Source organism: Colossoma macropomum, unplaced genomic scaffold (assembly GCF_904425465.1).
Source record: "Colossoma macropomum unplaced genomic scaffold, Colossoma_macropomum, whole genome shotgun sequence".
NCBI classification, from domain to species: Eukaryota; Metazoa; Chordata; class Actinopteri; order Characiformes; family Serrasalmidae; genus Colossoma; species Colossoma macropomum.
In genome coordinates this window covers 31,199,571-31,213,914 of record NW_023494790.1, presented here as the reverse complement: position 1 = coordinate 31,213,914, position 14,344 = coordinate 31,199,571, and the positions used below count along the sequence as shown (strand labels likewise).

At 37.4% G+C, this 14,344-nt stretch overlaps 3 protein-coding genes across 3 annotated transcripts; 1 reads left to right on the top strand and 2 right to left on the bottom strand.

The window, feature by feature from the left end:
• Positions 1 to 71: 71 nt before the first annotated feature.
• LOC118809612 (hemoglobin subunit beta-like) lies at positions 72 to 2,611 on the bottom strand. The gene is made up of 3 exons (XM_036573077.1): positions 2,397 to 2,611; positions 2,086 to 2,308; positions 72 to 1,180 (listed from the first exon to the last, which is right to left on the bottom strand). The coding sequence occupies exons 1-3, from the start codon at positions 2,486 to 2,488 to the stop codon at positions 1,052 to 1,054; spliced, it is 444 nt and encodes a 147-aa protein (XP_036428970.1). The 5' UTR covers positions 2,489 to 2,611; the 3' UTR covers positions 72 to 1,051.
• Positions 2,481 to 5,169, top strand: hbae5 (hemoglobin, alpha embryonic 5). The gene is made up of 3 exons (XM_036573078.1): positions 2,481 to 4,378; positions 4,619 to 4,826; positions 4,943 to 5,169. The coding sequence occupies exons 1-3, from the start codon at positions 4,284 to 4,286 to the stop codon at positions 5,069 to 5,071; spliced, it is 432 nt and encodes a 143-aa protein (XP_036428971.1). The 5' UTR covers positions 2,481 to 4,283; the 3' UTR covers positions 5,072 to 5,169.
• Positions 5,170 to 5,718: 549 nt separating this feature from the next.
• aqp8a.2 (aquaporin 8a, tandem duplicate 2) lies at positions 5,719 to 13,644 on the bottom strand. The gene is made up of 5 exons (XM_036573076.1): positions 13,253 to 13,644; positions 10,937 to 11,063; positions 10,591 to 10,805; positions 7,675 to 7,809; positions 5,719 to 7,534 (listed from the first exon to the last, which is right to left on the bottom strand). Exons 1-5 carry the CDS (start codon positions 13,504 to 13,506, stop codon positions 7,492 to 7,494), a joined length of 774 nt encoding a protein of 257 aa, XP_036428969.1. The 5' UTR covers positions 13,507 to 13,644; the 3' UTR covers positions 5,719 to 7,491.
• Positions 13,645 to 14,344: the final 700 nt, after the last annotated feature.

Sequence of the window (14,344 nt, the reverse complement as noted above, 5' to 3'; positions counted from 1 at the left end):
CCCATGTCTGTGTTGGCTCAGTTGTATGCCACAGCTTGGAAACCCCTCTCAAATTTGACCAGTCATATGGCAAAATTCAATGGTTGTTTAATTTGAACATAAGTCAACACATCATCTACACATCTGCAGAAAACATTATACATAAACTGTAGAGGATGTTTGCAAAACATGTAATTTGTCCAGAGCAACCCAAACTGCATATAGACTCTATCTCCCTCTAGTGGTAAACTAAGATAATGGATTGTACAATTCATTAACAACCTTCATAAAATACATAAATTTAGCCCTTTAAATGGCCTGGACCCACCAGCAGGTCCAAAGTTTTACCACACTTTTCTATAACCTAAGAATAACCCAGCCAGTTTGCTTTGTAGTTCATGTTGTTATTGAATAATAAGTCTAAGTGTGTAATAAGCCAGGGATTTTAAGGGGTTAATAAATTATAATTACAAATTTATTGAACACATTTTATCTTGGCTATTTACACAGTTTCATTAGACACATGATGAGCATAATATTATCAACACCAAATATGCTCTCATCATACATTTTTGTCAACTAGCAGTTCTGTTATTCTTTTCGTGAACTCTCTTTGGCATGCAAACTATCTTTAGAGAGTGGTCTAAAGTTCTCATAAGTTTCACAATCTCACACTCTTAACATCTTTAGGACTAGAGTTCACTGTACAATCACTGTCGACAAAAAGTTTATAGAGCATGTTAAAGAACATCACACATGTTGTTTTGTTGTTAGCCAAAAACCGAGAGAACAGAAAAACAGAGGGATCCAGAACAAAATGCTTCCAGTACAAAGCAAGTGAACACAGCTTTAAACAAGTCTGAATGGATCAAGTTGCATTAAGTTGGTTGCAATGTATAAAGACTGAAAAAAGATTTGGACTATTTGTTATTATACCTCTTCCTCTATTGTCCAGTCAGTTTAAGTCCCCCATTATACTCAGGTAACATTATAATCCATGTTTTTAACATTCAGACAACATATCAATTCTTTACAGTGTAACAGAGTCATTGTGTGTGAGTGTAAGAGAGATTTAGTGGTACTGTCTGCTCAGAGCTGAGACCACCACTGAGAGGAACTTGTACCAGGCGGCCTGCATGGCGGGGGTGAAGGAGGATCGCATCTGAGTAGCGATCACCACTGTAATACAGTCAGCCATCAGCTGCAACAAGACAATCCAGTTAGTCTCAGCACAACTCTATTAGACAGATCTGTATGTACACTGAAAAAGGGATTCATTCAATTTAGTAATTATTTCCACATAAATAAAAATATATTACTTTTGGCAATAACTGTGTTGATGGTAATATATTTTATCATTGTAAAATGATGTACACATTTGAATCAAACTCAGTGCCTCAAGACCTTTTGTACTTCTGCTGGGATAAATACATATATGCAGACTATATCTACATCTACACCCAAATATATATTCCAGTTTATGATGTATGTCTCCCTTGTACCTCTATTTCCTGGCCATTTTAAAATGCCTAAATTGCAAAATTATAGTCAATTACTGGCTACTAGTTGCATTACTTTCACAGTAATTTACTGCACCATATTAACAGCAAAGAACTCCACAGTCTCTGAACAACAAGATTACTGTAATGTAGTTATATGCTGTTGTACACTTACAGCAATAAGCTGTAATTTACTATATAAATATATATATAATATATATAATATATAAATAACTATATATATATATATATGGACTTTTAATTTCAAAAGACCTATAAATATGTATACATCATTTTGTAAATAAATTAAAAGCTAAACTAAAATAAAAAAGATCAACATATTTTGATATGTAAGTGACAACTTACATTTTTTGTGAACTGAATATCTTATATGCATTTTAAATGCAAACACACATTTTACAGAGAGTCTGCTTATGTTTTGCACAAACATGAGAAAAAATTCAGACTGAAAAATTGCTGCCAAATATTGTGAAATCCTGGCAAGAGTTAACGGTACACTTTGTAGGTTTATGGTTACTGACTGTAAGTAGTACTGTAATAAATGACAGATCTCTATTTCTCTATATTAAGCTGCTGCTCTTCCCACCTTGAAGTTATCAGGATCCACGTGCAGTTTCTCGGAGTGCAGCTCGCTCAGCTCGGCGTAGTTGCTCTTAATGTTGTCCATGTTCTTCAGGGCCGCGTCCAATCCATGTAGCACCACTACCCCGTGCCTGGCCACCTCCGGGTTTCCCATGATGGCATCCTCGTTATACAGGTTCCCGAAATGCGCGAAGTAGCGCTGAGTCCAGGGGTACACGATCAGAGCCCTGCAAAGGAGCACAAGACACCACTGTCTCCGGCTCTGGCTCGAGCATCAGGGGCTGTATCAGAACCATGAGCTCATTCCCAACGTACCTGCAGAGAGACTTAGGGCCTACAACTTCATACTTAAGCTTACTGAAAATCTCCTGGATGAAGGCTCGCTCTTCCTCAGTCCACTCCACCATGGTTTTGCTGGGTGACGTATGTTTTATATGTATACTTATTTAGCTGAAGAATTGGTATCACTCTCAGTGTGGTGTACTGTAGTAATCATGAAGCTCATTACTGCCGTCTGTTAGCTGTGTTTTTTGTCCCGGGCAGGGCGCGGAGGAGGGTGTGGTCACTCACTGGTGCAGCTGTCTGATTGGTGTTTCGAGACTTTTGGGTAAAAGGCCCGGATGAAATTGCGGCCTATCTTTTTAGGTTAATAACGCAACTCTGAAGACCCGTATGTGCGCTCATGATTCATGAATTTTATAGTTACTAATTAATTCATTGAAGTTTCTGAATAATGATCTTAAGACTGAAAACTGAATAATAAGCCCACAATTTAAAGAGTTAATGACTGATGTTGCCTGTTTATTATTTGAGTTATTGTGCGTTTAATTTGATAAACTGAGCTTATGCCCATGACTTTGAACTTGAATCACCTTTATGCCACACGTCTTCGTTCAGTCGGATAGAGCAGAGTCACTGTATAATTTTCTTTCACTCAACACAAATTAAAGTTAATTTGTTTATGGAACAAAATAGAAACATTTCAATGCGAAGTATCTGGGTATAATTGAAATGGAATTCTCTTTGGATTAAAATAAACAGTTTTTAGTCATTGAAATGTACTTTCATTACATTTTGTCCATTTTACGTAAACCAGTAACTTAAGACAACACAATTCATTTATTTTATGGCGAGATATTTTAGTTTGTAAGTCCAACAGACTTATTCGTGCATTTTTGAGTGTCTGTGGCTCAGAGTATAACGGCTCAACGATCTGTTGTTTCATAATTAACTGTCAAAACTACAGAAGGTTCTCTCTGTTTTACAGCTAAACGCGTCAAAGTTATTTTATTACATTGTATTATATATAAAATCCCCTGTCATTTCTGTCTGGACTAAAGTCAGACTTATTGCAGCTTCTCTGTGTTTATCTCTCTCACACAGACACACACGCACGCACAGTCAGACGCTCTATCTGCTCTATCACACTCCCCGTCACGTGAGCTTGCAAATAAAAACATTAGTCTGCTCTGTGGAGCTCATCAGAAATAAGTAAGGAGTAATTGGGCGTGGCTTTTATCTCCTTTGATAGGTTCGCATTTATTAGAGCCAATAAATGAAATGTGTGATTTATAAATCTGTTACAAATCAGATCAGCCAATAGAACTGCTTTAACATGGGTAACTGCTTCTTACTATATTTAATTATAACCAGCTGGTGTGATTGAGGCATATCTGCTCTCAAATATAATGAAATCACTGTTTTATGACGTTTTATTCTACATTTAGAAGTTCTCTATCTATTCTATCTATCTATTCGATCATAAATAATCAAGTGATTGAAAACTGGTGTAAAACCTGTTATGGCTAACTTATACACGTTGGCCTAATTCTGTGGAATGTTTTATCTCACATCACACATTTTTAACATAATGTATGTAATAAAATGTAACAAATGTATTTAAAGTGGAGACTACGTTCATTTTGTATTTTTGAGTCTTGTGGAGATGTTACATTCGCTTGAGTAGGATATGCTTATATTGTGTATAATTGAATTTTCCATGAAATGCGCTCAAATTCAGCTCTGAAAAAGGGTGGAAAAAGGGGGGAAAACATTCAGTAGGTTAACGTCAAAGCTCGACGGTTCCCTGGCAGAGGTTCAATCTGGCACGTAATTGGGGCTCCTATCTTGGGTGTGCCAGCACGAATACAGACGCATAAAAAGAGAGCCGGTGGCAAATACAGCAGGACAAACTCATCCAAAATGAGCCTCTCCGACAAGGACAAGAGTCTCGTCAAGGCCTTCTGGGCAAAGGTCGCCCCAAAGGCTGAAATCATTGGCCACGATGCCCTGTACAGGTGAGTGTGGCTTGGTTCAGTAGAACATGGATGACCATTCTGCTCGTTGATGGCATTTCGTCTCGATAATTCGTGCCAACTAGACCTGATTACTTGTTTTGGTTACTGATGGCATTTCGTCACAATAATTCCTGCCAGGTTGACTTGATGACCATTTCTTCGTCACCACAATTCGTCCCAAGTAGACTGGATAACTAGTTTTGCTCGCTGACTCAACCGTCTTCCTGATTTCTTTGCCAGAATGCTTTCGGTCTACCCTCAGACCAAAACTTACTTCTCCCACTGGCCGGACATGAGCTCTGGTTCTGCCCCCGTGAAGAACCACGGAAAGAAGATCATGGGAGGACTCGCAGAGGCTGTGGCCAAAATCGACGACCTCGTTGGTGGTCTGCTTACCCTTAGCGAGCTGCACGCCTTCCAGATGAGAGTAGACCCTGCCAACTATAAGGTAACCTTTTTGACTTGGATTAAGAAGCTGCCCCTGTTTACCCTGATTAAATGGTATTATTTGTAAGCCCAACTTGTACTTTTCGAACTCTTATACCTTCAATCTCAATCCAACAGATCTTGGCCCACTGCATCCTCGTGGTGCTGGCCGTCTATTTCCCGGATGACCTCACTCCTGAGGTCCACCTGGCCTTTGAGAAGTTCCTCGCCAATGTGGCCCTGGCCATGTCTGATAAATATCGTTAAATATTTACACACCTTTTGGTATGCAATGGCGGGCTCATTAGCTCAGACCTAGGCATAACGTACCAAAATAAAAGTGACCAAATGTGGAGAAATGTTAACGTGTTTTTGTCGTTTTTCTCACAGGATGCGCAGAATATGCCACATTATTCTTACGAGAAATATTTATAGCAATACTACAGACATTTCTGCAATGATATATCCTATAAGAACCCCATAGTAAACTCGGACAATTAAGACACTACAGAAGTATAGGTTATAAGTCAGTACTATAGGAATATTATAAGAGGAAATGTTACAGATTATTATAGAAGTGTTATATAACATTATAGCCTTACAGTATTTCTCTAGATCTGTTTAAGTGGCAGGCCAAACATTTTTAATTCGATGACAGTTGAGTGCCCTGATCTATTGATACAGAGATGAAATAATTTAATTCTCCAAGGCCGTTTCTTGTCATAAACCATATACAGAATTGCCCAGGACCCCCGATCCACAAAGGCTTGCAATTATGTGTGTTTGTTTGTTTGTTTTTAATGGTTTGTGTCAATGAAGATATCTGCATAAAAATATCATAAGAAGAAATTTTTGGTGGCTTTGCACCCATATTTTTTATTTGTATTTATTTTAGAAGTTTAACGATTCTTTTCCTTGTATGTAGTTAATTATTATTTAATTATGTTGTCATTTATGAAACGTTTTCGTGGTTAAAATAATTGAAATTTCAATTCTTTTTCTTTTTTTCAAACAAAATAACAAGATTGGGACTGGTGGAGGAGATCGTTTAGGACCCCCGAATATTCAGAAACCGTCCTCGTCTTAAATTTAACTTCATCTCACAGCATGAATACACAAAAAGATGCAGGTTTGAACAAAATGAATACGGTACATTAATCATGCAGTGCTGTCGTAAGTTAGGCTGGTCAGTTTTATGTCAGACTAGTATTACAAACAACTAATTACTCAAAATACAAAACTCGAAAAAATCGAAAAACATTTGAAACATAACTACTAAAGAGTCATTGTACTGTATGTGAATTTCAATATCGTTTGCTTACTGATCGCTTACTGATACCAAGCTGCTTTATGTTAATAAAGAATGTTGCATTAGAAGTTAACTTTATTCACTGAAGTTCATCACTAGAATCTAGATTAATATGGCTGAATGACTAAAACGGTAATAAACTGATTATGCGACCCACGTGAAGTGAGACTAGCTGCCCTAGTTTCCTCAAACAGGGATGAGAGCTGATGTGTGTCCTTTTATTCATTTATTAGCTCTTTGAAACAATCTGAAGAGAAAAAGCACACTTGCACACATTTACATTTTGACACTTTCCTGATTATATTATAACCACAATAAAAATATTCACGCGATGCCAAGAAAAAATACATGCAATAATGAAAACAAGCCTCTTTTCTTATGGTATCTGGAAGATTCTCAAAAGACATCTGGCCTATCAGACATTTGCATGAGCTGCACAGAGACATAGAAAAATTTGGTCCACACCTGGCTGAGATATGTTTTAAAGATATTTTGATCTGATGGTATGTGTCCAAATGAGTGTATATTTGCCTATATTATAAATGGGGAAGATGATTTCCAAAAAACAAGTAACATTTTTTTAATGTTCCCTCAACAAGTACGTGGAGTTTGTTGGAAAAGTATATGACGCTGCTAAGGGTGCAAAACTGCATCAAGGCACGAAGGAGCTGATTTAAGAAAACATTTTTAAAAAGATTAAATGTTTATAGAATTATTAATTATATAGTAATAATCTTGCTATTATTCTAAAATGCGGAAAAAATCAAAACTAAACTAAATTAATGTGTTGGCTGGTTCTGTACATCACCAGACTCCTGCAGTATAACAGATGTAGAGATAATTCCCAGCCTGCCCGCCATAATTATGAGCTCATCTTTTGTCTACGTGACTCTGTGAGAGTAGACTGTTCATCAAAAGCTGACAGGGGGTAGTGACGGTGGCGGCTGACAAAACATCTGCGAAATGCTTAGAAAGGCTGAGAAATGCTTAGAACTGCTTAGCCTGTAGCACACACGGGCACCAGTCAAGCTTTCAGCACGCACTGCTGAGAGTTTTTCACAACAGCGAGAAAAGCGCAGGTCTGAGCAAAGACGAGGGAAAAAAAACTTTAATGTTACTTTGTTTCTGCTGGAAAAGTTAAGAGGAATTATTTGTTAATGCATTTATTTATTTGCTTGCATGCTTGCATGCTTATGTTCGAAGATGGCCTGTACGTGTATGTAATAAAGGGAAAATCGGCGTTTGTGTGTGTATTTTACTGACTCTGTATCTTACTGACATCTACTGGTAGATCTACCGCAAGATAGAAAAAAACTATTTTTCAAATGATTCACCTGTGTTACATTAGCAATGAAATGAGTAATCATGCTGGTGTATATCATTTCATTATTACACGGATCTTCTCATCTCCAAGCAAAAGCCTGAAAGAAGCATAAAATAGGCCAATAATGTATTTAGATAATAATAATAATCATAGTAATAATAATAATAATAATAATAATAATAATAATAACACAAGAGCAGCCTATTATTATTGGTTATATGTGCAAAGTGGACTCACCTTACAAGAGCTGCGGCTACTAAACCCCCTCCAATAGGGCCCACCCAGTACACCCAATGATATGTCCAGTAACCAGCCATCACTGCTGGTCCCAAAGCTCTTGCTGGGTTCAGGCAGGTGCCGGACACGTCCCCACTGAAACAGCAATCACACTATATCTAAATCACACGCACATTCAGATAAAGAGCTTTTTCCCACCAGCTCAGCATCACATCAGCCACACTGAAAAACGACCAAAAGTCTGGCAGCCAAACATTTACCGTAAATTTAAAAGAAAGACAAATCAAAACCAAGGAGAGCATCACTGGGATTTAAACTCCTAATCTGATCCTCAAACTCACAGACACCTGCACCACTTCAGAGCACGAATCCTCTTATAGGGAGATGTAGTTTTAATGCTTTTTACAGTTATTTTAACTTTAAAATGAAATCTTCTGTTTATTTTCTTTGTAGATTCAAGGCATCATGTCAGTTATTGGTGTAGCAGTATTTCTATAGAACATTTGTGAAAATACAGTTATCATTTGTATATCCAAATAAAATATAGGATATAAATGTATAATTTTGCAAACTCTCTTAAACATTACTGCAGTAATTTTAATGTCAATGCCCATATATTAAACACATAGTTTTCTTGTTAGGATGGACAATAGTTAGCAGTCAAAAGTATGAAACTTTTGATTGCTAACTATTGTCCATCTTTTTTACAATGTTTGACACTTTGAGCTTATAAACTTATAGTCAATGTTTGGCAACGTGCACTGTAAAAAAACAGACAGAAAGAGATTGAGCTTACATGGGTAATAATCATAAAATGTAGAAAAAAAAACTTGAATTATTGTCATTAACTGTAAATTTTCAGCCATTAAACTGATGTGATGCATGTGATGTATGTGTTATGTGACAGCATTTTACAGTACATTTTGTTTGTCTTGTTTGTATATTATTGACAAAGTCCTGAACAAATACAGCCATGTTGACAAATCACAATGACTTAACAGTAATGCAGAAAAAGGCTGACTTTTCTCCCCAACAGGGGATTTTAAAGTAAAATGAATAATAATTGTCATTAACTGTAAATTTACAGCTACTACACTGTTATTTGTGAAACATGAAACGCAAGGGTTTACACTAGATGTTGGAGCATTTCTGTGAGGATTTGATTATATTCAGCCATAAGAGCATTAGTGAGGTTAGCTGCTGATGTTGGTTGATTAGTTCTGGATCACAAACTCCACTCCAACTCATCCCAAATGTGTTGGATGGAGCACTATCACTACAGAGAACACAGTTCTGCTGTACAGCACAATGCCTGGGGGCTTTATACCCCAGATATTGGCTTTGGGTATCCCATTCTTTTGGCAAAACTTTTCTATGGAGATTATACGAGCTGTGTGTGAATAACTGAAAACCTCTGTCAGCAATGGATGCACCTTAAAGCCTGAAAGTAGTAATTAGTAATTCACCAATTAAAAGGGGTGTCTGGATATGTTTGGATGTATAGTAGATGTTTGAAGGCTTGACTGATTTAGTTATAGCTGTATGTACACAGTGCATGGCAAAAGGATTCAGCCCCCTTAAAGGTCCTTAGGTTTGTCTGGATTAAAATAACACCTACAGATTGTTTCAGATTATATTTTTTATTATAAACCAGCGTGCCTTTGAACAAATTTTCAAATTTTAAATTCATTATTTATCAGCAGATGTTCAAAAAATGTTGAAAAAATGCTGCTTGCATAACTGTTCAATCCCTGCAGACTAGTACTTGGTAGAACCATCTTTTGTTGAAATAACATCTTTAAGCATTGCGGGGCGTAAGTTTCATCTTTGCGTACTGTTTAGGAGAGATTTTTACCCTTTCTTCCTAGCACATTTGCTCCAGGTTGTTCAGGTTGGTTGAATGACCCTTACAGACTGCAATTTCCAAATAGTACCACAGATTCTTGATTGGATAAAGATCTGGACTTTGACTTGGGCATTGTAGAACATTCACCTTTTTGTTGTTCAACCACTCCTGTGTTTCTTTGGCCTTGTGCTTGGGATCACTGTCCTGCTGAGATGTGAATTTTCTCCCAAGCTCTAGTTTTTTTTTAGCAGACTGAAGCAGTCTTGCAGTGTTTCTATGCATTTTGCACCATCCTTCTCTCCTTCAGTTTTAACAAGATGCTCAAGATGCTTTAACACGATGTTCCCAACTCTGTACTTCACTGTTGGGATGGTGTTTGTTGAGAAATGGGCAGTGTTGGATTTGCGCCACACTTACTCTGGTGCACCTTCAATCCACTCTCAGCCACTGAACTCTGTATCTTCTTCAAAGTGATTTTTGGCCTCTCTGTGGCTTCCCTCACAAGTCCCTTTCTTGCTCTGATGCTGAGTTTTGAAGGACAGCCTTGTTTAGCCAAGGCCTGGGTGATATGATGTAGCTTCCTCACAATTTCCTCACAATTGATCCAACAGTGCTTACTGGGATATCCAAACACTTGGATGTTTTTTCCTATCTTGAACATGTCCATAGTTTTACCTCCAATTTCTTTAAAATGTTTCTTGTTCTTTATTTTCACAGCTGTCCTTCAGATTCACAGTCTGAGCAATGGTATTTGAATTAAGACAATCTTTTATCCAGAAAAGATGATCTTTCATTTGTAGAAACTTGGAACTTCCACAGCACAGAGTTTAAGTACTTTTGCAAAGGGCATTTTGCAGTCCCAGAATATTGTCTTACATAAAACCAATGTCACTTTAAATTAATTAATTTTGAGGGTCAGCCTTTTTAAGTGAAATATGGCACCATACAAAATATCGAAGTGTCATTTGTAATCTAGGAGTCGGATGCTTTTGCAAGGCACTGTATATTGTGCATGTTAGAGTCATAAAACTCTGAATATCATCCTGTCTTTCAGAGCATTCTTGACCTACCCCGCCAGGATATTGATGATCACAGTGCAGCCCACCATGAAAGGCACCAGGGGGCTCTTACTTTTCCCATTGACTGCCCCCAGCAGCACTACCATGGTCACCAGGCACGTCATGGCCACCTCAGCAAAGATGGCTGCTCCCAGTTGGTCGTCTGATTTTAGAATGGCAAAGGCCGCCCCAGTAGCATTCATGTAGTTTTCTTTTGAGGTCATAACCTGAAGAACACAGTAAGTTGAGGGTAACCTGATTTATTCAAAGAATCAAACACATCACAACTGGCTACTGGATTCCAAATTCCTACAGTTAATGGGGGAAAATGGTGAAACACTGATACTACTGAATCCACCTTTGCCATAGCAGCACCAAGCACACCTCCAATGAGCTGACTGACAAGGTACAGGACGGCCAGGGACAGCTGTATTCCTCCACACAGGAAGATGCCGATGGTGAAAGGAGGGTTAAAATGAGATCCACTGCAGAAGAGGCAAAAGAGGTCTAGCTTAAGATTTACACTGCAAGAAGCATAAAAAGCAAAAATCTATCGTGTCCCAAGCTTCTCTTTAGTTTAAAGGGCTCATATCTGACATTTCTTATATTTACCTTATTGCCCAGAATTCAACTAATGATGTTTGTGTGATTATATATGCCATAAATATCCATTGTTACATGACCATTTTCCTCCCTTTTCATCTCTCTAAACAGCCTCTGAACATGCTGTTTTTGTTACTGTGCCTTTAAGATTGATACTGGAGAGCCCTCCATTGTGAGTGATTTACATTGCAATCCAGACTAAAACATTGTTAAAAACACCAGTGTAAACAGGCAGGGCTGAAGTGCTGTAGGCCGAATATGCACATTTGTATAAATGTGTTGACATCACAAAACAAAGAATTTCAAACAGGCTATTTTTTGCACCTTACTTTCCATATCATTGTTTGAATGGAACATGATTTTCGTCCAACTTTTGACCAATTCTATTGGTCCATTCATCATTATATTTTGACATGACAAAAGTGGCAGTGGGCATTTTGAAATTCTGAAAAAATAAAATTGTAAAAATGACAAAATGGAGATATGAAGTTTTGTTCTGACAGTAAATGTATATGTATTGTAAGGACTAGGAAGTGAACTGAGGTTTGAAATTTACTCTATCAAACTTTTATTACAACCTCTTTTCCAAAAAGGTTGGGACGCCCTATATTTATTAAAAATAGAACAAAGACAACATGTCAAATGTTGAAACTGAGAAATTTTCTGAAAAATGTTTGCCCATTTTGAAACTGATGCCAGCAACACATTTCAAAAACTTGGAACAGAGCAACAAAAGACTGGTAAAGTTGTGTAATGCTAAAAGACAACTTGGCGGAACATCTCACAACTATTCAGGTTAATCAGCAAAAGGTCAGTAACATGATTGGGTATAAAAAAGAGCATCCCAGAGAGGCTGAGTCTTTTAGGAGTAAAGATGAGGAAGTCTTCACCACTCTGTGAAAGACTGTGCAGGCAAATAGTGCAACAATTCAAGAGTGATGTTTCTCAATGTAAAATAGCAAAAAACTTGAGGATTTCATCATCTACAGTACAGAATATCATTAAAAGATTCAAAGAATCTAGAAAAATTTCTGTATGCAAGGAACAAGACGGAAAACCAGTATTGGCTGGCTCGTTTAAGATAGAGTAAGGCAAAGTGAGACAAAGTGGAAAAGTGTCCTGTGAACTTCAAAATGTGAACTTCTTTTTTTGAAAACATGGACACTGTGTCCTCTTGGGTACAAGAGAGAGAGACCAGCCGACTTGTTATCAGTGCACTTTCAAAAATCAGCGTGATGTTACAGACATGCATTAGTGCATATAGCATGGGTAACTTTCACATCTGTGAAGGCACTGTTAATGTTGAATGATAAATATAGGTTTTGTTGCAACATATGCGTTGTCTTGCTGAAATATGCAAGGCCGTCCCTGAAAAAGACGTCACCATCCAGGGACGCCAAACCTCATTCTGCACATATTACCACAGCATACTGCAACATATTAAACTGGCCTGCAAGTCTAGATCTGTCACCCATTGAAAACATTTGGCGCATTATGAAATGAAAAATGTGACAAATTGTTGAGTCTGTTGAGACTCTGAACTGCTGAGCAGCTAAAAGCCTATATCAAATAAGAATGGGAAAACATTTCACTTTCAAAACTACAGCTTGAGAATGTTGCTAAAAGAAGAGGTGATGTAACAGAGTGGTAAACATGCCCCTGTCTAAAATTTTGAAACATGTTGCTGGCATCAAATTCAAAATGGGCATAGATTTATAAAAAAAGAAAAAACAAACAAAAAAATTCTCAGTTTCAACATTTGATGTTGTTTTTGTACTATTTTGTACTATTCTACTATTTTATAACACAGGATTTAAATGATTTGCACATCATGTATCATTGCATTCTGTTTTTATTTACATTTTGCACAGCAGCCCAACTTTTTTGTTTTTGGAAACGAAGTTGTGCTAAAAGCTGAGGCAAATTTGTATTTTCCATGATATGGGCCCTGTAAAGTCACTTCACTCAAGCCATTTGCATAGGCTCTAATAGTTAAGTGTTAAAGTCTTTCATGTTCTATCTGAAATAACAAAATGAAAAAACATTAAAAGAGCAGAATTGTGAGCTTTACCTGATCTCTGCCATACATGCCACCAACACAGCTACTGCCAGACCATGCACCAGTGCTGGCTGCAGCCTCCCTGCTGCTTCCACATTCTCAATCACTGACACACAGCCAATGAAGACGAAAAACGTGGTTCCCACCAGCTCTGCAATACATGGCTGGATCACTCTCTCAAACGTGCTGGGTGGTTTGGCTGCTTTTTTGGTCTTTTCCTGAAAGCTTCTATCCACCTCCTTAAGCTCCATTTTCTCTTCTTCCATCTTGCTTTAGGTCTGTCTGATTCACTTGTTTCAAGTCCAAGCAGTGACTGACTAGTTAATCTGTGCTGCCATCCTCAAGTAGCCTCATTTATTACTACGAGGCTGATACCGTAACTATTCTTAGCACCTTGACCTCAACTGCCAGAGTCCAGACTAGCATAACAATACACACAGCCATGCTGTGTTTGCAAGCAATATCAAACAGACCTGGCAGCAGGATGGTGTCTTTTAACTCCTTAAAGGACCTGGAGCCAGATTCACAAAAGCCTTCCTTATAAAAGATCTAAAGACAAACACTAAGATGTTCATAAGAGTGCTCTTAAATGCAATTCTCATGAAAATGTTCTCAAATTTTATGTCTTTAGAAAAAAAAAAAATCTTAATTGTTTTCATATGTAAGCTATGGGTTATTTTAATGTAAACTCTTAGTATTTTATTACATTTGATAGATTATCAGAAATTTTACCGTATTTCCTTTGACCGTTTTTGTTCTTGTCAGTTTAAACGCATCAGTGCCCAAGGTAAAACTAAAGCCAATCAAACATTCAAAAAAATTGGCAAACAAGAACTGGAAGTGATGGTGAAAGAAAACACGCAACAGGATGACTCCTCCTTGGCTAATTTTTTGTACAATTTTATGTTGTAAAGCTCATTTTAAGTTACAATTTATGAGGTTGTTCTGTCCATTTTGCCCGTCTAAAATAAGTGTGATACTGTCCAAAGTTCACAAAAATATTTAAGAACATATTTTTCCAGAATACCACTTGCTCTTACAAATGTGAAAAATAAGGAAATTAACATTCTGAAAGTTTTTTGAAGAATAACAATTTATCTAAAC